Source organism: Benincasa hispida, chromosome 10 (genome assembly GCF_009727055.1).
Source record: "Benincasa hispida cultivar B227 chromosome 10, ASM972705v1, whole genome shotgun sequence".
NCBI classification, from domain to species: Eukaryota; Viridiplantae; Streptophyta; class Magnoliopsida; order Cucurbitales; family Cucurbitaceae; genus Benincasa; species Benincasa hispida.
This window is the reverse complement of record NC_052358.1, coordinates 5,421,012-5,446,547: the sequence shown is the minus strand read 5'-3', so window position 1 is coordinate 5,446,547 and position 25,536 is coordinate 5,421,012. Positions and strand designations below refer to the sequence as shown.

At 33.1% G+C, this 25,536-nt stretch overlaps 1 protein-coding gene across 3 annotated transcripts; it reads left to right on the top strand.

Annotated features, from left to right (window-relative positions):
• Positions 1-19,166: 19,166 nt before the first annotated feature.
• Positions 19,167-24,907, top strand: LOC120088423 (hydroxymethylglutaryl-CoA lyase, mitochondrial). 3 transcript variants are annotated; one of them, XM_039045701.1, is made up of 10 exons: positions 19,167-19,326; positions 20,010-20,116; positions 21,004-21,196; positions 21,484-21,688; positions 21,899-22,078; positions 22,763-22,843; positions 22,931-23,094; positions 23,623-23,759; positions 24,071-24,186; positions 24,415-24,663. In XM_039045701.1, exons 2-10 carry the CDS (start codon positions 20,035-20,037, stop codon positions 24,661-24,663), a joined length of 1,407 nt encoding a protein of 468 aa, XP_038901629.1. In that variant the 5' UTR covers positions 19,167-19,326; positions 20,010-20,034. The 3 variants fall into 3 exon arrangements, with proteins under 3 accessions (XP_038901629.1, XP_038901632.1, XP_038901630.1); XM_039045704.1 differs by lacking the exon at positions 20,010-20,116 and having other exon boundaries at positions 19,170-19,326; XM_039045702.1 differs by lacking the exon at positions 19,167-19,326 and having other exon boundaries at positions 20,035-20,116; positions 24,415-24,907.
• Positions 24,908-25,536: the final 629 nt, after the last annotated feature.

The window sequence follows — 25,536 nt, the reverse complement described above, 5'->3', positions numbered from 1 at the left end:
GAATTAAACCTAAGTGAGCATGCATGTCGTTCTTATTTCTTTTAGTTCTAATTTCTTTTTAATATTTAAAAAAAAACTAAAACCATTACGCACAACGAGGTGTTTATAACATTTATAAAGTAACCTATGTGTCATGCTTCATGCAATGTCCAGTCATTACTATATATAACTTTTATATAATGTGTAACAACCTAGCAAACATGCTTCCATTCACCCTTATACTATAACAATTATAATATAAAGATGATGCATGTCAATACTTTTTATGCATGCATAAATATAACTCTTATATTATATGATGCATGAGCATGCTCTTACATAATTAAATCATGCTTCTTTAAATTATAACAATTACAATAAAGAGATGATGCATGATCATTGCATAACTTAAGGTGGGATTTACTATATGTGCATACCATATGAAATATAAAAATATACATCACATGTAATAAATAAAGAATTAATGGACTGGGATGAGCCTTTACTAAAACAAGAATGAAATAACCCTATCTATTACGTTTTTCATCAAGCAAACCGGTTCAGAGACGAACCGGGTCTTGAACCGCCGAAGGTCTTCATCGTGTAGCAAACTCCAGTAGGTAGACGATCGTTCAGCGCGCACTAGACGATAGAAGCATTATTAAACAATCGTGTAGACGACGAAGAGGCTATGAAGCCTGATCGTTTATGCGATCGTGTAGCGCGATGACCGGTAAACGATTTAGCGTGCATTATTAAGCGATCATTTAGGCAGTTACTAAGCGATGAAGCTTGCTGACCTAAACGATCGTCTAGCGTGCACGCATTAAATGATACACGAGCATCTCATCGTCTAACTGATGCGTGCAACCAGGTAAACAATTTACCTTGCGTTACTAAGCGATCGTTTAGTCAGTTGCTAAGCGATGAAGCATACTGACCTAAACGATCATCCACTATGCACACGCGTTAGCGATACGTGAGTTCTTCATCGTCTACACGACCTGATACTCTATGATCGCTTACCCAATCGTCTAAACGATATCGCATACCCCATCGTTTAATCGATGTGTTCAACAGTGATGAACTTTACGATGCGATCAACAGCGATCATGTACACATCTTCTGCACGATGCAATCAACCCTAGATCGCTCCTTCTCGAAGAACCGCACGCTTGCCACAGAACTTTCTTTCGAGGAACGACTCAAAACTTAAAACAAAATTTGAATACAGACTCGATTATGATTATTAATGCCCCAAAAAAATACATGGGCCTTTACAAACAATCGCAAATGTAAAAGGATCTAAACAAATCGAGGCTAATCATCTCGAAAACATCCATTAATCCCACACATCCACAACAAATTTAACCTTTAAACCGTGTAGAAATGCACCCACCATGAATGTAAATCTCATTTCGTTGCAACAAATAAAATCGAAGTATCAGAACCTGGCTTTGATACCAATTGAATGATCTCTTATCGAAGAGTTCCATGAGTGCGTTCGAATAGCTACGATCTCACCATGACCGAAATACACATTATATATTCAAAACATACAGTTACGCAAACAAACACTAATTATCAGCATGCTATGAACAACAAAATAACAAGGAAAAGAGTGTCATACCAGTTGAAGACGTTCTTTAAACTTCAACACCTAAAGCAGCAGAAAACCTCTATGCAATCTACCAATGCCCAGCAGAAGCGTCGACTACAGCAGCACGACCAACCGCGAACACGAACGCCATGGGGACGACACCACCAGAAAAGAGCCTCGAATATTCTCGGAGTGAGAACCCAAAGTGTGGTCTTTGGTGAATTTGGTAGAAGAAGGAGGAATACAAGATTGTGTAGGTGATAAGCAAGTGGGAGGGAAAAAAGGTGCTATCGCATAGCGAAATGCTTATCGTTTAGGAGAAGCTACACGATCGTGTAGATTTTACTGAACGATCGTTTAGAAAAAGGTATACGATCATTTAGGAAAATTGGCACACTATATGATCGTTTAGAGAAGCTATGCGATCGTGTAGGAAATAGCGTGCGATCGTTTAGGTGCGAGGTGGACGATCGTTTAGGCACAAGGCGATTATCACATAGGCTATCGTTTCTTTAAGCGATCGTTTACAATACTACCAACACGCTCTCTTTTTCTTTTCGGACAGACAATTAAACAAAATGAAAACTATTTTCATTTTAATTTATCAGTTACAATAACCGACACTGCCCCACTAACCCACGTCCGAACGTGAATTTTTGGATTAATTATCATATAATTAATCAATTAAAATATTAATAAATATAATCATATTATATTTTTATCCTATAGTTTGATATCACATATCTACTATAGTATTTTCTCCTCTACTTGATATAAATCATATTTATATCTAATTTCATCCAAAAGTAATGTATCTCATACATTTAGTCAATTATATCATAATAATTAACCAATCCAATTATATCATATATAATCGAACTTCCTCTTGCCAATTTGAACATTTCAAATTAACCCAAACACTGGTTCTCGAATTTATCTAAGCTACCAAGGGGACCTAATGGACCTGTAGCTCGAAGCTCTAACGGTCCGTGCATAGCTGGCTAAACTCTTTAGCCATGAGATCCACCATCCGTTAACTGTCAGGCATTCCACTAAAGACTAACAGTTGAACTCTTCTCACCACAAATATATTTCTGTGTCCATCGGATATAACCAATCATGAGTACGATGACCCTTCATAAATGTTTGTAAGTACAGTTGGGTCAAATTACCATTTTGCCCTTGTAGTTACATCTCACTCCTTAAGTACCACTGATTCCTCTAATGAACAATACAACATAGTCCAACTATGTGTGAACACCTCTCGAGCCAAGAGAAGGTTTTTGGCACCACATCGTTCAAGCCCCGAAATCAATCCTTAAGGGAGCCATCTATCTACTTACCCCTACCTCGGGGAAGAAGTGAATTCCATCTTGTGTAGCTTAGTTCCCAGCCCCCAAATCAGACGATTCGCCAAAATGATAGGTTTGAATCGGCGACCTGGCCACTCGCACCCATATAAATCAAAGGACCGCCTTCAATGGCAGAAGTTCCCAACTCACTCAGGATTGAGGTCATATTACCTATGGTCATCCTAGTCGTGGTCAGGTCTTATACAAACTCTTTATACAGGATGCCCTCGCTCTCATGTCCTCAACATGAATGATCAGGATCAGACCATCTGTGACAAGTCACAACACTTGTGACCATTCCACAAAGTGGGTCGCATCCGTAGCGTTACTAGGATAAGATTTGCCTCCTATATCCATATACTACAGACCATTTTGGTTATCACTCAAGACATGATCCACTTGTATGTCACCACATATATGCTTGAGTCACATACAGATAACCAGGGATTTTATGTTTATTGGTTTGTGGTAAAGCAAATAAAACAAGTAACCAAGCAAAAATAGAAGATGTGAAGTAAATATATCAACACCATAAGCGTTCGTACAAACTACAGGACACGAGATTTTAGGGCATCAACCCCAACACTCCTGCCATTGAGGGCGGTCCTTTGATTTATATGGATGCGAGTGGCCAAGTCGCCGATTCAAACCTATCATTTTAGGGATTCGTCTGATTTGGGAGCTGGGAACTCAGCTACACAAGATGAAATTCACTCCTTCCCCACGGCAGGGGTAAATAGATAGATAGCTCCCTTAAGGGCTCATTTTGGAGCTTGAACGATGTGGCGCTACACACCTTCTCTTGGTTCGAGAGGTGTTCACACATAGTTGACTATGTTGTATTGTTCATTAGAGGAATCAATGGTACTTAAGGAGTGAGATGTAATACAGGGGCAAAACGGCAATTTGGTTCCAGTTGTACCTACGAGCATTGTGAAGGGTCATCATACTCATGATTGGTTATATTCGATGGACACAGAAATATATCTGTGGTGAGAAGAGTTCAGCTGTTGGTCTTTAGTGGAATGCCTGACAGTTAACGGATGGTGGATCTCGTGGCTAAAGAGTTTAGTCAGCTATTCACGAATGTTGGAGCTTCGAGCCACAGGTCCATTAGGTCTCCTGGGTAGCTTGGATAAAGTCGAGAACCAGTGTTTGGATTAATTTGAAATGTTCAAATTGACAAAAAGAAGTTCAATTATATATGATATAACTGGACTGGTTAATTGTATATGATATAATTGGCTAAATGTATGATATACATTATTTTGGAGGAAATTAGATATAAATATGATTTATATCAAGTATAAGAGAAAATACTATTAGTAGATATGTGATATCAAACTATAGGGTAAAATATAATATGATTATATTTATTTTATTAATTAATTGGTTAATTATATGATAATTAAGCCAAAAAACACATTTGGACGTGGGTTAGTGGGAATGACCGGTTATTGTAACCGATGAAATAAAAATTAAATTGTTTCATTTTTTAATCGCCCGTCAGATCGTCCAAAAGAAATAAAGAGAACGTGCGTTTGGTGATATCGAAAACGATCACTTAAAGAATCGATAGCCTATACGATAGTTGCTCTACGTCTAAACGATCATCCACCTCGTGCCTAAACGATCGCTTAAGCATTTCAAGAGCCTATGTGATAGTAACTCTCCACTTAAACGATCGTCTACCTCGTGCCTAAATGATCGCACAGTATTTCCTATACGATCGCATAGCTTCTCTAAAGGATCGTATAGTGTGCCGATTTTGTTAAACGATCGTATACCATTTCCTAAACGATCGTTTAGTAAAACCTACACGATCGTGTAGCTTCTCCTAAACGATAAGCATCGTGCTATGCGATAGTGCCTTTTTCCTTCTCACTTGCTTATTGCCTACACGATCTGGTTTTCCTCCTTCCTCTACCAAATTCACCAAAGACCACACTTTGGGTTCTCAACCCCAGAATACCTGGGGCTCTTTTCTTGTGGCGTCGTCCCCGCGGCGTTCGTGTTCGTGCGATTGTTCGTGCTACTGCAGTCGATGCTTTTATTGGGCGTTGGTAGATCGCTTGGAGGGTTTCCGCTGCGTTGAGTTACAAAGTGTAGACTGTCTTCAACTGATATGGAACTTTCTCCCTTGTTATATCTTGTTCTTAGCATGCTAATAATTATTTTTTGTTTCCATAACTGTACGTATGAATGTATAATGTTTTATTTCCATCACTGTGGGATCGAACGATCTGAACGTGCTCATGAAAATCTTCGATAAGAGATTCTTCAGTTGATACATTTACAAATGCCCTCACGGCTAAGGTGTTTCAGTCACCTGCAGAGTATGGGACTACAAGATAGGCCATATTTAGTCTAGGGCAAGTGAACGATTTTGTACTGGACGTATTATGCCCTAGTTTATTGTTTTATATGTACTTTTATATCAGTATGACTTTTATGATTTACTCCTCGGTAGCTTTAGGACAAGTGGGAGATTGTTGAGGTTGATGCCCTAAATCTCGTGGGTCTTGTAGTTTGTAATTGTAATATATAAATATTTTATTTATTTAATAAAATATGAGATGTTTTATTCGACATTTACTAGCATTAACTTATAAACCAATAAACTAACATCCAAGGTTATCTTTTGTACCTTAAATATATATAGAGAGACATATAGGTGGATCATGTTTAAGTGATAACCCAAATGGTTGTAGTAGATAGATAAGATTGGGTACCTTATCCTAGTGACATTACGAATACGACCCGTTTTGTAAATATTACAATTGTAGTAAAGTGCTACAAATGATCTGATCTTGATCATTCATGTAGAGACATGTGAGCAGAGGTGTTATATACAAATGAGTTTGTATAAGATCGGACCACGAAATGAATAGTCTCATTATGTAACACCATTTATAATAGAGACTTACATTTCACCAGGATGACCATAGGTGACATGACCTAAATCCTGAGTGAGTTGTGAACTTCTGCCTATGAAGATGGTATTTTGATTTTTATGGGTGAGAATGGCCAGATCACGGACTCAACAAGCCTATCATTTTGGGGATTCGTCTGATTAGAGAGTTGGGAACATAGCTACACAAAACAAAATTCACTCATTTCCTAACATCTAGGTAAGTAGATAAATTGCTCCCTTAAGGGCTAATTCCGAGGTTTGAACAATGTAGCACCACACATTCTCCTGGCTCGAAAGGGATTTGGTCATAGTTGGACTATAACTTATTATTCATTAGAGGTGTCAATGGTACTTGAAGAGTTAGATGTAACTGCAAAGGGAAAAAGGGTATTTTTGGCCCAAGTGTACTTACGAGTAATTTGTGAAGGATTATCACACCGTTGATTGATTATATCTAATGGACACAGAAATATATTTGTAGTGCGAAGAGTGTAGTTGTCGGTCTTTAGTGGAGTGACCGATAGTTAAAGGATGTTGAACAATTTAATTAAAGGTGTTTAATTAATTATTCAAGTACTATTGGATCTTCAATCTACAAGTCCATTAGGTCCCCTCTATATCTTAACAAGAATTATTGAGAATTAATTTTGGATTAATTTGGATTGTTCAAATTATTTAAGGGAATTAATTATATATGTGATATGATTAATATAATGTATTTGATACATTATAATATAAAGTTTATTTGAGAGGAAATAAATATTTGAATATGATTTAAATATTAATTATATGGATTAGATTCATATGATTAAATTTAGTATAAATGTGATTTATATTAAATACCACAAATGATTGAGAGAATTAAAAACTATAGGTTATATTATATTTAATACAATATAAAAACAAATTATAGGTTATGTGTTATATTTAATGTAATATATAATTATATATACATATAAGTTAGTTATTATATATATATATATACACACACGTACGTATATATGTATGTATGTATTTAAATTTATTTTAAATTTAAATTTCAAAATTAAAAGGAGGGAGTTACAACTCCCTCTTTTTAATTCTCTCAATCAAACGTGTTGGTGGGGGGTGGTTTTCACGCAGAATCTTTTTTTTTTTTTTTTCCATCTTCTTCTTCACATAGAAGAAGTGTGATAAAGCTTCTAGTCCTTTTCTCTAAGAGAAAAGAATCTTCTCTCTCTCAAACTCTCTTCCCCTTCTAAAATTTTAGAGCCCACACACTCTTGAGAAATTCTCATCCCACACTACAAGAATTTTCACATTTTTCCACGCAAAAAAATGTCGGACAAAGTATCTATCCTGACACATTTTTTTGCGTCAACATAATCGTCGTCGTATCCATATTGGGAGAAGTTCCTCCCGACAAAAACTATTTTTGTTGGCATAAATACCATTTTTGGCAACACAGTTGCTTGCATCGACATATGTTTTTCCCAACAAAATACAATTTGTGTCAAAAAAAGCATAGTCCTAAACAACAAAATTTTAGTTCAATAGACAGCTTTCTGCCAACGTTTATTTGCATCGGCATAATTTGTTTATAATTTTATATATTTTTTTGTAACAATTAAATCAAATTTTATTTCCTTAATATATAATTATACATAAACAAAAATTAATCTTCAAACAAATCAATTAGGGATAAATATAACAAACGTAAGTTTATATTTAAAAATAAGACTAATATTCAATACAAAAACTATACAATTTTATGAACAAAAACTGTATATACAATTAAAGTTGAGCTTTTCTAACTTCTTACAAATCATCTATACAAAATAAAGTTTAATCTTTCCAGTCAAAATAAATGAGATATTAAACCAAATTAAGTAATCATCTCACAAAATCTTCTCGCGATGAAAAGGTGCATTTTGAGTGAAGAAATGTCTTGGTTTGTATGAGTGTGCCGCTCAAAGAAGAAAAAGAAAGAATTTAATTGGCAACCATTTGAGGCGAATAATAATTGAAGACATGGATGGCGGTGGACATTGTTATAAAAGAAGAAGATTTGAAAGAAGGAAAATTACAGCAGAAGGCCGAGAGCCTCCTTGCCAGTCGAAGAGAAAATGCATTGGACGGAAATTTGAAGACTTTAGTTCGAAGTTCTTCAAATTTCATTGTGTTATTTTAGTGTGACGGTGCGGAAAAGAGAAAAATACAGATCGTATTATTTTTTATTTGGTTGAGGTTTCTCATATTGTTTATTTCAAGTTATTGGGTTGTGGTACACTTTGATTCAAATAGTTTGTATTGGACTATTTGGAGAGATATCTGCAAGTGAGTTCGAGAGTTTGTTATAATCTCCATCATAGTTGAACATGTAGTTGCAGAAGATTGGACGTAGTCCCGAGTTTAAGGCTAATCAATATATTTTTGTTGTCATTCTTTTTTCTCTTATCCTGGTTATTTGCTATTTTATGATCGATTACTTATTTGACTCTAAACCATGAAGTGAAAATTAAAATATAATTTAGTTTATTTCACATTTATTTATATCTCGTATAGCTTCCAACAAACTTCATTTAAACAATCCCTTTTTCATGTGAACTTCTGTGCAAAAGTTTTTTTTTTCCATAATGTATATTTAATTTAATAATGGAAGAAAAGCTAGTATGGTTCTACATAGGATCTACATAGGATCATAGGAAAACAACCCCATATGTAATTTAATTTTAAAAGAAAAAAGAAAAAAGCTAGTGTATCTGCATAGTTCTTAGAAAACAACTCTATTCAAAGGAGGAGTATACACCACAGTATAAGATTTTTTTTATGAAATATATCATTCGATGAGATGTGAATTTATGAATGAGAGTAGTATGTTCAACCAGAGAAAAAAAATTATTAAATTAGGAGAATACAAATTTTTTTTCATACTCCCCATTTATTGCATGACACTTTAAAATGTTTTAAAGAAATATGATAGGTCTATTTATATTAATGTGAAGTCAATCAATATTTATGAAGATAAATTTAGGATGTGAACAAATAGAGTATAATACTCATACTATTAAAAAAAAATTAGTTCAATTCTACCCTAAGTTTTTTCTAGCTTATGGTTTTTTTTAGCACTATTAGAGTATAGAGAATTGAGATCCAAATTTATCAATTTAGATTTTAAGTTAGCATAGTTCGTTTATATTTATAAATACAAATTTATAGTATAAAAACAGTGTACAATATGATGCACCCAAAAATTTTGTGCAAGGAGGAACCGACGAGGCGCCATTCCAACCGTGTCATTTTCAATATACATAGTAAATATCGGATACGTGTCATCAACGTGTTGGGTAATAAAGGCATTAAATTCCCACGGCTCAAATCTCGAGTGATGGTAATCAACTTCACGCAAAAATACGGCCCAACCACTTGACCCACCGGCCAAATTGACGGTGGATCTGCACCTGCACGCCCGAGCCGTTCGCGTAGCCACCGTGTCGGGTTCGATATGGCCAAAGCAGTGTGCACCACAGCCCCCGGACCCCACGCCACACCGATTCTGGTCCGCGTTTTTTCTATGTTCTCCGGATTTTTATTTGAAAAAAAAGTAATTAATTGCATATTCAAATTTTTTTTGGACCATCTAAAATTTATCTAGGACAAAAATATATTTTTTATCCTTATATTTTTAATTTTAATCTCAATTTAAAAAGTTTCTTGATTAATAAATGTATTAAATTTAAATATAAAATTGATTAAGGACATGATGTGATAAGATGATTTGAAAAAATATGTTTTTTAATCTCTTTGAGAAACTTTACGAGCGTTGAACAGTTCTTCCACGTCAAATCGAAGAGCAAATACCATAATCAGATTCCAATACCAACATTGTTGTTATGTTTGTACTTTTTCTTATCAAAGCTCACAAATCTTTCACCCTATTGCTTCATATCTGGTCAAGTTAACCATTACAATTAAAAGAAAAGTTTATAACAAAGATGCCTTTACAATAAAAATGTTGCAAAAAAGAACTTCCAGTTTCTCTTATTCAAGGTATAAGACATCAGAAGATGCTCGACTTTTCGTTCGGCTGATAACTTCTAAGATCTACACAGAAAATATGTGATTGATGTAAATTCGTTCCGGAGAAACGAATTTTATGGAGTGTGTTGCAGATTGAAAAATGAGAGAGAAACAGAGAAGTTAGAGATAAAAGGAGAGAGGGCAAAAGAGAGAAGTGAGAGAAGTTTAAGAGATTAAAAAATATATTCTTTCCAAATATCTTGCCATATTGTATAATTAATCGATTTTACGTTTAAACTTAATTGATTTATTAGTTGAGGAACCGTTTAAACTTATTTTTGAACCTTCGAAAATTAAAATGGTTAATTTAAAACATTAGAGACCAAATACACATTTTTAAAAACTATGGAACAAAAAAAAGTACCTTTTTTATTGATCTATTTACAATATTTGCATAGATAATCTAATCTCTAATTTTGAGGTTATAAAATTTATATAAGTTAGTGCTTGTAATATCGACCTCGAGGTCTGAGATTTGATTCCCCAATCTCATACTTTAATTACAATATCTTTTAAAAAAAAATTATATAAGAAACTTTGTTGATTTTGATTAGGATTTATTCATTTAAATTTCGTCAAAATTAATTTAATTTAAATAAGTGTTATTTATATATATATATATATATATATATAAATATATATATGAAATGATGAAGTTTGAAATCTTATTAATTTTTTTTAATTTATAAATTTATGAATATTTTTACATTGTTATTTCCTAAAATTAGTGGCTGAATTAACATGATTGGAATGGAATGTTACAATTACAACATTTTTGTAGGAAAATCAAATCCCTTCGAAATTGACATACAAATTTTCTGTTGAGTTATACTTATTTTTATTTTGACAATTACAATCACCACATTTATTTAAGTTTGTGTTTCAAATTAGTACTAGCTTGATAAATATAGAGTTAAATTGATTTTAAATCATTTATAACGGATGGTATATTTATGAACTTGGTAGATTTAGTTTGAAATATTACACGTAACTTTGAGATTTTAGTGTATAGATTATTTTCCTCAACTCTAGGCAGGTCCAAACAACCTTTAGGAATTGTTTGTTTTGCGGGTATCCTAGATTATCATAGAGTGTGCATTTGGTGTTAGACATATTTAAATAGTAATATGTTTAATTAAAGTATAGGCTATGTATGTGGATTAATAATTTAACACATTGGTTATTTTATTAGATTGGGCCTATTATGTGATCTAATTAATTAAGGCTCTAGATTCCTAATTGAGTATGGACTTAATGGGTAGAAGTTCATTTCTAGTTAATTTGAGTTTAATGGTAATCCTAATTGAAAAGTATATAAGAGAGACCTTAGGGCTATGGTCCCAATATACCAAAACAATAAGCACTCAGTTTTCTTGAATCCCATTAGAGAGATCCCACTAAGGGTATTCAGAGTTTTGGTTGAGGAAGACCATAGTCATCCATCATCATCTTGAAGCTATCATCAATTTTGCAATGGAATCCGGTATGTTATTCTTGACAATTTGACATGAATGATCCTAGGATTTATCTATTCAATATAGATATAAAGAATTTATGCTAGCAAGTCATATCAGAGAATGAATTTCATGTTGGATGGTTAATTTATGCATTTTCCATTGACATTGTTGATTAAATTTTGGTTTTAGTAAAGAATTTTAAAAAAAAAAATGGTCGGCTTACTATAACAACGTTGTAAACTCATCGACGGTAGGATGTTATGAATGATATGCTAGTGGTGAATTAAAGTGAATTTTTTTTATTATTATTTTGATTGAACGTGGTTTCCTAAAGTTTTTTTTAGAAAAAAAACCTTAGTTCTATTATTGTCAAAATTAAGGATGTTCAGTTCAACATTCTTGACAAAAGTCCATCAATGTGATGAAATCCACTGGAAAAAAGTTAAAGACCGATCAAAGGAGTTAGGTCTTTAGTTGCTGCAAGTTTTACCCATCAAGACTTTCGGTTAATGACTGATTGGAGTTGCCGTTGGGCGAAGGTATCGGTCAATTACCGATTAAAGTCTTGCCGACGGTTCTTGGTTTTAATTATCAGATTTTTTTTCTTTAATTCTTAATGGATGACTTTATGAGTTCGGTTTTAAATTTGATTAATAATGGAAAAGTTAATATTGTCGCTATTTTTTTTTCTTTTTCTTTTTTAACTAAAAAGTTATGTTAATACTTAATTGATGAATATGAGTTAAAAAAAAATTGAATTGTGATTGATAATTTTGGACACTGGTGATTTTTTTTAAGGTTAAAAAAAAAAACTGATTGAATTTAGTGAATTTATTTTTTAATAGTTTGATAATATTGAATTTGTCAACTATTTGGATTAATTGCTGATTGAACTTCTTGCCCGCGTTTCTAAGTTTTATTGATTAATAACTTGGTGAAATTCTTGAAAAGGGTTCTTAGTTCTTGATTGATAAGTTTGTGAATTAAAATCTACAATTTGATTATTTTTGTGATATTCACATGTGTATGTTACTTTAATTGTATTATGTGTATGCAATTATTAAGTGAATTTTGTAAAAGACTATTTGGTGTTCTTTCTCCTTTATTTTTTGTACAATAATATTATTATATTATTGTATCTTATATTTTAGATTGAATTGGTCAAAAATAATATGTTACCAAAGTAACCTCTATTATCTAGATCGTTTTAATTATGAAATATAAGATGTGCATATTCATGAATTTATGCGGATAATTATTGGCCCAAAGGAAGATAATTATTGGTCAAATTGTGGGTATGCATGTGGTAATGAGTATGTGGCAATTATAAGGATTGCTCATGTGAAAAGTAGTCGGTCCAAAGAAAGACTATTTTTTTTTTTTTTTTACAGAGTTAATTGTCAGTACTTTGATTACTACGTTGAGAGTACCATTTACAGTTAGTTTTTTTTGCCCAAAGGCTGGACATCAATATTGTGCTAGGTATCTTGTTAAAGGGGTCTACCACATATGTGAAATTATTTTGTTATGTTTTAATTGTGAGCATATGTTTTGTTGTTTATTGTTTCAGTTGGTCTTACTCAAATATCTGGAAATCTAAGTTCAATCCCTAAGTTGAATGGATCGAACTTCAAGATTTGGAAAGAAGGCCTAGAGATACTTCTTGGGTGTATGGATTTGGACCTTGCATTAAGAACCGATAAATCTACTTCTACTGAGGAACAGCCAAATACGACTAATATAGAGAAGTGGGAACGGTCAAATCACATGTGTCTGATGATCATTAGGCACTCCATTCCGGAGTCTTTTCGGGGATCTATCACGGAATGTGAAAATGCCAATAAGTTCCTTGCTCAAATTGAGAAATATTTTGCTAAAAATGAGAAAAGGGAAGCAACTAGTCTTTTGACTTCTTTAACTTCTATGAGGTATAAGGGCAATTGAAACATAAGGGAATACATTATAGAAATGTGTGTCAGATGGAATTCTTGATTCCCTTAATTTAAGTAACTTCAACGTTTGTGTAGAATGTATTAAGGGAAAACAGACAAACATAAGAAAATTAGGTGCCAATAGATGCTCAGACATCTTAGAACTAATACATACAGACATTTATGGTCCATTCCCTACGGCCTCTTGGAATGGACAACAATATTTTATTACATTCATAGATGACTATTCAAGATATGGGTACCTATATTTAATTCATGAGAAGTCTCGATCCTGGATGTTTTCAAGTCTTTCAAAGCTGAAGTTGAACTTCAACTTGGAAAGAAAATTAATGCTGTCAAATCTGATCGTGGTGGTGAATATTACGGTATATATGATGGATCAGGTGAACAACGTCCAGGGCCCTTTGCCAAATACCTAGAGGAATGTGGAAACATCCCGTAATACACTATGTCGGGCAAACCCAGCATGAATGGTATAACGGAAAGGCGAAATAGAACATTTAAGGATATGGTAAGAAGTATGATTAGTCATTCTTCTCTACCAAAATCCTTTGGGGTGAGGCACTAAAGACTGCAACATATATCCTTAATAAGGTACCTAGTAAAGCAATAGCCAAAACCCCTTATGAGTTAGGAAAGAAGCCTAGTATTAGGCATCTTCACATATGAGGTTATCCAGCTGAGGCTAGGCCTATGGGCCTAATGAAAGAAAATTGGACTCAATAACTATTAGCTGCTATTTTGTTGGGTATTCTGAGCACTCTCGGGGTTTTAAGTTTTATGAACCCACTTCTAGATCATTGTTTGAGACAGGAAATGCTAGATTCCTTAAGGATGTTGAGTTTGGGGGGAAGATAACATAAGGAAAGTTGTCTTTGAAGAGGAATTGGTTTCTTTTCCTCATGTGATTATAAATGATGTTCAGGCTCCAATTCCTGACTTCATTATTGAACCAATTATAAAACAAGATAACATTGATGTCCCCGTTGTTGAACTGAAGTTCAAACTCAACAACCTCAAGAAGTGCCACTAAGAAGATCTACTAGAAAGAGAAGAAAGTGCAATTCCAGATGATTATATTGTGTTTCTTCAAGAACATCAGGATGATGTGGGCGTAATGGAAGATGATCCAATCAACTTCCAACAAACTTTATAAAGTTCTAACTTTCAAAAGTGGATAAGTTTTATGGAAGAGGAAATAAAATCCATGAAAGACAATGACAAAGTTCTAACTCTCAAAAGTAGATAACTGCCGATCAGGAGTGAAACCCATAGGTTGTAAATGGATATTTAAAACCAAAAGGGATTCACATGGCAATATCGAAAGATATAAGGCTCATCTTGTTGCAAAGGGTTTTACTCAAAAGGAAGGCATTGATTACAAAGAGACTTTCTCTCCGGTTTCATCGAAAGACTCTTTTAGGATAATCATGGTACTGGTAGCTCACTTTGATTTAGAGCTACACCATATGGATGTAAAAACTGTGTTTCTCAATGGGAACACTGATGAGACGATCTATATGGTGCAACCAGAAAACTTTGTGTTTGATAATTCAAAGTCTATGGTGTGCAAATTAAAGAAATCTATCTACGGTCTCAAGCAAGCCTCTCGTCAATGGTATCACAAATTCCATGAAGTGATAACCTCATTTGGTTTTGAGGTGAACATTGTGGAAGATTGTGTATATCATAAGTTCAGTGGGAGTAAATCAATCTTTCTGGTGTTATATGTTGATGACATACTCATAGCTAGTAATGATGTAGGTTTATTACATGACACTAAGAGATTTGTCAAAAGAAATTTTGAGATGAAGGATCTTGGTGATGCTTCTTTTGTATTAGGAATTGAAATACTGCAAGATCGTTCTTAAGGTATTTTGAGATTGTCACAAAAGAACTACATTGAAAAGATCTTAAGTAGATTTGGCATGAAAGACTGTGCGTCGAGAGATACCCCGATCGCTAAAGGTGATAAATTTCATTTAGGTCAATGCCCCAAAACCACACTCGAGACTAAGGAGATGCAGAAGGTTCCATATGCATCGACCATTGGAAGTCTAATGTATGCTCAAGTATGTACGTGTCCAGATATTGTGTTCATAATTGGAGTGTTAAGCAGATATTCGAGTAACCGGGGGATGGATCATTGGAAAGCATCCAAACGGGTTATGAGGTATTTATAGAGAACAAAAGATTATATGCTCACTTATCGGAGATCATAAGTTTTGAGATCATTGGGTATTCTGATTCTGATTATGCTAGATGTCAAGACACTTTGCGATCCACTTCAGGCTATATATTCATATTAGCTAAAGGAGTTGTATTCTGGAAAAGTGTTAAACAAACACTTATGGCTTCTTCTACCATGGCTGCGGAGTTTATAGCATGTTATGAGGCATCCAATCATGGAATATGGTTGCGAAATTTTGTCACTGGGTTGCAGATAGTGGTTGGTATAGAAAGACCACTAAAATTATTTTGTGACAATAAGTCGGTTGTGATGTATTCCAACAATAACAGAAGCAATATAAAGTCAAAGCATGTAGAGATGAAGTTTCTGGTTGTTAAAGAAAGAGTTTAGAATGGTCAAATTTCGATAGAACACATAGGAACAAACTCTATGGTGGCAGATCCATTGACTAAAGGTTTACCACCTAAAGTTTTTCATGAGCATGTTGCTCACATGGGTATTAGTCACTTTTCTGATTCCATGGTTTAGTGGGAGTTTGTTATTGAGAATGTTCTTTGACCTTATTTTGTTTATTTTCTATATAGAATAAAGTTGATGGTTTATGTTTTATTATCTGAACTTGTTTATCATGCATGCAATTTAGCATAAAGTTTTTTCTTTTTGAATGATCTCATTAAGGAATTTGGACCAGTTGGAAACAGGCATGATCCAGATCACTTTGCATGTAGTTTCCATGCTATCCATCCATACTTGATCTATGTCATTAAATGTATTGGAATTAGTGATCAAGGAAGGTTTAGTTACAAAGGTAGTGACGAAAGCCACGTTGATTCCATGCTAATACAGGAGATGGACCAAATTGAACTAAAGGGAAATTCAACTATTGAAATAACTTGTTTATGCGCGCTTAAGGTTTATGTAATTTAATTATATTAGGTACATAGACATAGCCCAAGTGGAAGATTGTTAGACATATTTAAATAATAATATATTTAATTAAAGTATGGGCTATGTATGTGGATTATAATTTATCAGGTTATTTTATTAGATTGGGCCCTATTATGTGATCTAATTGATTAAGACCCTAGATTCCTAATTGAGTATGGACTTAATGGTAGAAGCCCATTCCTAGTTAATTAGGGTTTAATGGGAACTCTAATTGAACTAGTATATAAAGAGAGACCCTAACAATAAGCACTCAGTTTTTCTTGAATCCCATCTAGAGAGAGATCCCACTAAGGGCATTCGGAGCTTTAGTTGAGGAAGATCATAGTCATCCATCATCATCTTGAAGCTATCATCAATTTTGCAATGGAATTCGGTATATTATTCTTAACAATTTAACACGAATGGTCCTAGGATTTATCTATTCAATATAAATATAAAAAATTTATGCAAACATTTGGATTACTGTATTTGCTTTGCAGGCATCCTAGATTCCGTGGGCATTTGGATTACTGTGTTTGTTTTGCGGTACTATGAAATGTCCCAACATTTGAAGATTCTCGGGTCAAAGGGCATCCGAAGAGTTTTGGATGCGGTTTTTCATATTCCCGAGTTGAGGGCATCCCCATTTTACTTTTTTGTCATTCATTTTTATTTTATTTTACATATACATATTAATCTCCATTTGCATTATATAATTAAAATAAATACTGTCAACCATGCATATCATATATTTTTAGTTATATCATAATTCTTATTATTTTTTAGCAACATATTCAAATTTAAATTTAAATTAATATTTATTTTATAAAAATTTTAAATTATGACATATTATTTTGTTGAGAAATAATATAAATTGTATTGATTTTAAAAGAAATTCAAATTGATAAAAATAAATATGTTATAAAAGTTCAAATTATATCAAATTAGTCATAAAGTAATAAATAGTCGTAAGGACATTTTTTAAACTTTAGGTAAATTTAAGACATTTTCAAATTGAAATCCTATGAAACAAACACAATCATCAAAATATTCTTAGATATCTACAAAAATATTAATATAAAACAAATATGATAATCTAACGATGTTGGACATCTATAATTCATAATATATAAAATTTCAAATATATAAGATTCTGATTATCTAAATTCTCAAAAACAAACATCCGTTATATTATTATTATTATTTTTTTTTTTTTGTAATATACGATCTTTATATTCTTTAAAATAAATATTTTAAGTTAATAACAATATTTCAATTCAAGGGATTAAAATGGTTCCTTTAGCTTTTTAGCTTTATTGACTTTGAATGTTTTTTTATTACATTTATTTTGTGTTTACTATAAGTCATTTTGAATAGAACAAAATTTTGATACAAAATTATTTCATTCAATATTTAACATGTCACTAGATAATATATTATTTTATTTTATGAACTCCATAGAAATAGATTTTTTAGGATAGTCAATGAATGACAAGTAATATGAAAAATTTACAAACTACAGTATCATTGTAAATTCGTCCATCTTTAATGTATATACATTGACATGTTAATGAATATATCTAAAGCCATACCCTTGTCCACATATCTATCAAATAATACACACACATATGTCATCTTCATAAATTTATATATATATTTAGCCGTACAAACTTAAATGTCAAAATAAGATTTGAACTATAATGGAAAATTTTAAAATCAAAACCTTGTATTCACAATGAATATTTGTGTTAATGGTGGGATGAATTTAACTTTGAAGAAAAGTTAATTTTGAAATTGACAGTACAATTACTATTTTAATTAAATTTGGCTAATTTTGACAATTTGAACATAGTGAAATGAATAAAAATACTAATTATGATATCAAATATTGACAATTTGATCTCTCCCAACTCTGTAATGGTTAAACGTTAAAAAATCAATTACTAGTATATATATATATATATAGTTGAATTATTATTATTAAGTTGAATACTTTTGGTTTCTAAACTTTCATAAAGTTAACAATGTAGTCCCCTGATTTATTTAGTAACACTTTGTCCATGTATATTTTAAATGTGTAATGCAAAAACCATTTTTCTAAACTACAAAAACTAAATCGTACATAATAAATTTGACACTTAATTTTGAAGATATTTTTAGGACAAATATCAATTTATACCTTTGAACTTTAGGATTGTATCAATTTAAATCATAAACTTTGATGGTTATACCAATTAAAAATATGAAATTTGATAATTGTATCAATTTAAACATTTCCTTATGTTTTATTTGGACAAATATCGTGTAACACTTGTAATTTTATCAATTAAATCTCTAAATTTATATAAACGAATCAATTTAAATTTCTAATTAAAATTTATTTGAAATTTGTCTATTCAAATTATAATTCTCAAATTTTTAGTGACAAAAATGTTTTTAAACCTTAAAATAAACGTTTGCTTTTGGTTGAAAAGGACAAATTAAAGATCACCTTAATGAGAGCAATTAAAAATTAATTTGAAGAGAGAAGAGCGTAAGGGAATAAAGAAGTGACCAACTTCTAACTGATAACAACCTACCACCTCTCGTTCTCTAGAACAGAAGAAACCATCTTTTTATTGATACTGACTTAAATTCTAAAAAGGAAAAGGAAAAACAATAAATAATAATAATAAAAAAAGAAAATATAAGGAAATTTACGCATTAATAACGTCCACCAACCCAACAAATTGGGAAATTTCAATTTTTTTTTGTTTGCTTGTTTGAGAGGAACTGCAACGCATTTGGTTGCTTTTCAATTCCAAGTTCAGTTCCCATATAATATTTCAATCTCATCGGTTACAATTTCATTATCTCCACCTCGCTAAATTGCTATTCCCTGATTTCCCGCTCTAGGTTTGATTCTTTTCTTCTCTTGCTTCTTTATTTACTTTTGGTTTTTGGATTTTTTTTTTTCTTCTTCTGGGATTTCTGTTGATTGTGTTTGGCTGTTCAGGAAGTGTAGGTAAGGGGAAACGGCAAATTATAGAAGTCATTGATAGTGTTCATAAATTATATAATCTGTACGCTAGTTGGTTTGTGTGAAGGAGTTAGCTGGTTTCTTTAATTTGGTTTTGTCTTTAAGAAATTGGGTTGTGATCATCGCCTGCGAATTTTCTCTAAATCGAGAATTTCAATCTTTATATATATATATATATATTTAGTTTATTACATGTTTGTTTTGGAGTTCTTGGTTGCGCTTGACTTCTAGGTTGCGTTCTGTACTTGCTGACGGAAGTTTGATGGAATTCAGTTATTATATTGGCTACAGTTCTCCTATTACTTACTTTGGGGCCTTAGTTTTTCTATTATCTGTCATCTCCTCTCTGGGTTTATGCTGTACTGAATTTTACTTAGTGTTAAAACTTGTGATGGATTGCTTGAGGCCGACCCTTTAAGCTTTGATTTTAGCGGGTCAATGAAATTGACCCCCTATATGGGGAAAATCGTGAGATGTCCTTGTAATGGTGTGTTTCAAGAAAGCATATAGTGCTATTTGCTGAAATTGGCAGATGAATTTTGTATATACCATGGAGTAGACATGTATGCCTTGGTGATTTTTTGATGGCTAGAAGATTAGTTCTTCATCAATTACACCCAAGATCAGAACGAGCATGGCAGTGGGCCACTGCCATTCCATTCTTGAGTGAGTTCAGTGTACAAAACATATAGAGAATAGTTGCTAGTATTGATTGGTATTTTTGTGAATGAGAGGTGTTTGTGGAGTGCAACCTCGATATATCTTGGTGTACTGGAGGAATGTGCATTTTAGAATCTAATATCGACGTGCAATGGAAGAATTATGAAAGAGGAGTTTTTGGACTTCAATTAGGAAAATAAAGCTCATTGCAGAATTTGTAGCTTCTCATCATCTATACTATTTTCTAATCTTTTAATCTCATTCATCAATGAAATTTCTCTGTTTCACTCTTGAAAAAAATAATCTATACTATTTAATGTCGTGGAGGGGTGTTTAAATGGTATAGATACAAAATTACGAGAAATTTTTTTAACTCTGAAGAGTAAGATAAATGGATATTTCAATATTGGTGCACCTACAACTTGCGGACATTTAATACAGACCTGCATTTTGTTTTATGTTCGAGTCTGTTACCCTGTTGCTCTTGGGATTACTGTTTGCATCTAAATTTATTGTCTTGCTTTCCCTGCTAGTTTTTGTTGCATCATCAATTTAACTTCATAATCGAAGGTAACATGACTGTAGTTAACCAAAGACATGGAACGGTGGTATTCTTCTATCCTTGCAGTGCCTGGTTTTTTTTTTTTTTTTTTTCTCTAAAAAAATTATTAGTCACCTGTTTAGGTATTTCAAATACATTTATCCATAGAAATTCGAGACTTTCTTTCCTAATTGACATTTTAATACATGAATAGGTCATCCACTGTCAAATATAAAGTTAGATTTGCCTAGTCTATTATTAAGATTTCATCTGTTATTGATCTTCCGCAAGTGAATTAGCTATACCACCCTAGAAATGACAGAAAACTTATTTGGTTTACTCTCATACTCAGTTGTGGTTTTTGCTTCTGCCTCCCTGATGTCGAGTTTGGAGGAGCCACTTGGTCTTGACAAATTGCCAAGCATGAGTACAATTGATCGGATACAGAGATTTTCATCTGGTGCTTGCCGACCTATCGGAGATGACATGGGAATGGGTATCTGTTGGATTCAAGGGGGGAGAAGTAGCTCATCCAATAGTTGCAAGTAAGCAGAATATTAATGTCTTTTCAATGGAAAATTAATCATTCTTGTTCTTTTTTCAGCTTGCTTTTGCATATTTTGTCGTGCAATTCTTGTTGGTATGGGCTGGTTCTATCTTCGGAAGTCCACGCAAACAATCTGGGCATATTGATCTTTCATTCTTTTTTTCACTAGATTGTCGTTTTTGTAATCAACTTGGGCACACTTTTCCCCAATATGAAATAAGTAGATTTGCTTCTTCATTTTCTAGTTTTTATTTTTATTTTTATTTTTTATTTTTCTTTCAACAGGGAATATGATGAGGATGCTAGAGACACGTACCCATGGAGAAGGCATAGGAAAAACACATCCCAAAATGGCTCCGTCAATAGGAGGACAATGAGTGCAGGCACGAAAAAAGTTGTATCTGAAAATTTTTGTGATTCACATTGTTCTCCAGGTCACGAATACAAGACTAAGAGTACTAGTGACAATATACAACATATAACAAATAAGGTGATTTGATACTTCTGAGAATCTTGAAATAATCTACAGCTAATAGAGAGAGGTTTCCTTCCATTTTCATCTGTTTTCCCCGTGTCTATGCATTTCTATATCCCTTTAATTGTTTTTCTTGCTCTACCTAGTACCTATCATATTCTAGATACTTGCAAACTTTCATCAGATGTTTTGGTTTCTGAACTTATTTTGAACATGGACCTGCAGTTTTTGAAAGATATACCAAAGTTTGTGAAGATAGTAGAAGTTGGTCCAAGGGATGGGCTTCAGAATGAGAAGGATATGGTACCAACATCTGTAAAGGTCGAATTGATCCATAGACTAGTATCTTCAGGATTGCCTGTTGTTGAGGCTACCAGTTTTGTATCACCTACACGGGTGCCTCAGGTAATTTTGATATATATTCCCTTTGACATTTTTAGCCATATTTTAAAATGATATTGAAAATACTCGTTTGAATCTCTTTTAAGTTCATAAGGTGTGTGTATATATATATATATATATATATATATACATACATACATACATACTCAGTCGAGACTGTGTGATTATGATGTTCAATTGCAATACTTTGGTGGGACCTACTTGTGGAAATTATGGGTGTAAATATTACAGGCCATGTATAATGATATGTATGAAAAATCAAGCTTTTATTAAGAAAAAATGAAAGAGATATACAACCTATTAAATAGAAGTTACAAGGAGAGGCTCCACAAGCCTCCTAGATCACATACACCAAGTGGAGACGTTAAGTTTAGTTGAAGTCCGCACATCATTGAGTTCCCAACCCTTTAGAAACTTTCTTATTTCCTTTGAGCTGAAGGTTCTGTTAGACGGCAGAAAAAGTTCAGCACACCAAATGGGCGACCCGTGTCTTAAAATGGATGGTGGTATCTGTTATCTTATCATTTAGGATTTCTAAGTTCTGATATCAGCTGATAAGGAAACAGAGTGGGGGCTGATGCTTTACTTTCACTAGTTGATTAAATGAAAACATTATTTATCGTGACTTTTTAGATTTTACCGTACTTTATATCACTAGTGCTCAAACATTATTCATCCTTTGTCCAGTTGTCTGATGCAGCCGAAGTGATGGAAACCGTTCGTAATTTGGAAGGGGCCAGATTGCCAGTTTTAACACCTAATTTGAAAGTGAGTCATCTTTTGAAATAATGTTGGTTGTTTTTCCCCAACATGGACAGATTGAATCCTCTATTCTAAAACTTCACCTTCTTGTAGGGTTTTCGAGCTGCTGTTGCAGCTGGAGCAAAAGAAGTGGCAGTCTTTGCATCAGCCTCTGAATCATTTTCAAAATCCAACATCAATTGTAGCATTGAAGAAAGTCTTGATCGTTACCGTGCTGTAACTTCTGCTGCAAAAGAGCTTGCAATCCCTGTTCGAGGGTATTCTTCCATAAACATCTAACTTTGACATTGATCTGCATCAATGTCCACATAAAAAAAAGCATGTTTCAAGATGAAAGAAAACGAACTTGATTGATTCAGGCATGTTTTGAGAATAAGTCCTTGTAACATACCCGAATCAGTGAGATTCTTTTCTTTATCATTATGGCTTAGATACGAAACCTTCTCTTTGATTTTAAAGAAAGAAAACCACTCATTATTCATCTTATTATTACTTTTAAATAAGTTGAACAATGTAACTTAATTTACTATTAGGTCAACATGGCTAATCCCCAACGACGAGTGACGGTTTCTAGAATCTGTTGCCACATTAAATAAAGTACGCGTACTCATGTTCCTGTGATAGTCTAGAAGCTTATACCATATACTTTGTGAATAACCACTGTTGATTATTTCCTCTGGAATTTGGTTTTAAATTTTGAACACGACTTATTTCCTTGAATCGTTCTCCACATTCTGTTCTTGAAGGGTTCTCTAATCGCTATAACTGGCTATGAATTTGTATAGGTATGTATCATGTGTAGTTGGTTGTCCCACAGAAGGAGCAATTTCGCCATCTAAAGTGGCTCATGTGGCGAAAGAGCTCTATGAGATGGGTTGCTTCGAAATTTCTCTTGGAGACACGATTGGAGTTGCCACGCCTGGTAAAAATTTAAACCTTTCTTTCTCAAAATCAAAATATAGATTACTTGTAAATAAAGAAATTTATAGATGAAAATAGTGTTTATAAACTTGAATTCTAAAAACTAAATGGTTATCAAATAGAGCTATCTGTTATAGCTTACATCACTTGTAAACTTCATGTTCGTTAGCATCTTACAACTGGGCTATGTCATTTGTACACAACATGAATGAATGAAGCAAACATATGATTTCTTTACATATTTGTGTAATGGATTCTACTTCAATAGCTTTCATCTTTTTTCCCCTCTTACTGTATCTTCGGTTGGCACAGGGACTGTTGTTTCCATGCTTGAAGCTGTGATGGCGGTCGTTCCAGTCGACAAGCTTGCAGTCCACTTCCATGACACTTATGGGCAATCACTTCCAAATATTCTAGTATCCCTCCAAGTAAGATATCTTTTGGAAGCTAGGTTTTGAATCTGTTTTGAATGACTTTCTAAGTGCTTTAAAAGTATTTTTAAGTAAAGAAAAAAAAAAGTGTTTTTTAACACTCAGAAAGTTGATTTCCAGACATACGGAAGCAAATCACTTCACAAGCTTGCAATGTCTTCGCGGAGGAATCATTTAACTAATGTTTTGATTTTCTTCTGTTTATGTTTTTCTTTTTCTGAACAGATGGGGATTAGTACAATCGATTCCTCTGTTGCGGGTTTGGGTGGATGTCCATATGCAAAAGGAGCTACAGGGAATGTTGCAACTGAAGATGTGGTATACATGCTCCATGGACTCGGTATAAAAACCAATATAGATTTGGCAAAGGTCATATCTGCTGGGAATTTCATCAACAAACATTTGGGGCGCCCATCGGGTTCGAAGACTGCCATTGCCTTGAATCGAGTTGCAGCGGACGCTTCCAAGATGTAACACATCTTATTACTCACGTACACCTTACATTGATCAAGTAAAGAAGGTTTTCACTTCAAGAAACTTTCTTATAGTAAATATGCAATCCTATCTGCTGAATACGTTTTAGCCATATACCGGATCTCAAATTATATAATTATCATAATATCAAATTTATGGATCTGAATCCCCTCCATAATATAAAGAAAATTTAGTTGGTTCCTTTTGTATCAATGGTGTTTGAATGATTAAGATATTGTCGTGTCGTGGAGAACTTTCTTGAAATTCACCAATGGGTGCTGGGATTCTTGACCCCACTAATTCATTTTTCAATAAAATTCTCTTCTCATAAAAGATATTCTCACGTCATATTGTATATATAGTATGACGGTCATAAATTCAGGCTCTTTCCAACATTGTTATATATGTTTAAACTTCTACAGCCATCATTTTAATCGCCTTGTTTTCTTGATCTTATTTGATAAAATGAGAACTCCTTCGCAAATTTTCTCTTCAATCAGAAAAAATGATCAAATGTTTTTAGAAGGCTTTTGAAGCTCACCTTCAGGCTGATTTCAAGAGCCTCGAGACTTGCACTACTGGATCTTATGTCTCCCCCAGCAAAAGACTTATGCCTCTACGAAAACAGGCTAAAGGCCCATTTGAGATTGTTTTTGAAATCATAAAATAGCATTTTATGCTAATCTTAATCGCCTAAACCTTTTATTTACTGATCTCCCCATTTTAAAATTATTCTTAAAAGTTATTTGATGGAACTCTTATATTTCTAACTTTCTTTATCTTTCTCTATCCATCTCAAATTTTCATTTCATTAATTTATTTTTTCACATTTATTCCAATTTAATTTGGTTGAAATTCTTATAACAATTATTT

What these genes read in the sequence shown, in the direction of transcription:
- LOC120088423 (XM_039045702.1), top strand. Translation starts at nt 20,035, where the DNA reads ATGGCTAGAAGATTAGTTCTTCATCAATTACACCCAAGATCAGAACGA. An exon ending in CACCTACACGGGTGCCTCAG is followed by an intron (nt 22,079 to 22,762) that starts GTAATTTTGATA and finishes TCCTTTGTCCAG; the next exon opens with TTGTCTGATGCAGCCGAAGT. An exon ending in CTTGCAATCCCTGTTCGAGG is followed by an intron (nt 23,095 to 23,622) that starts GTATTCTTCCAT and finishes GAATTTGTATAG; the next exon opens with GTATGTATCATGTGTAGTTG.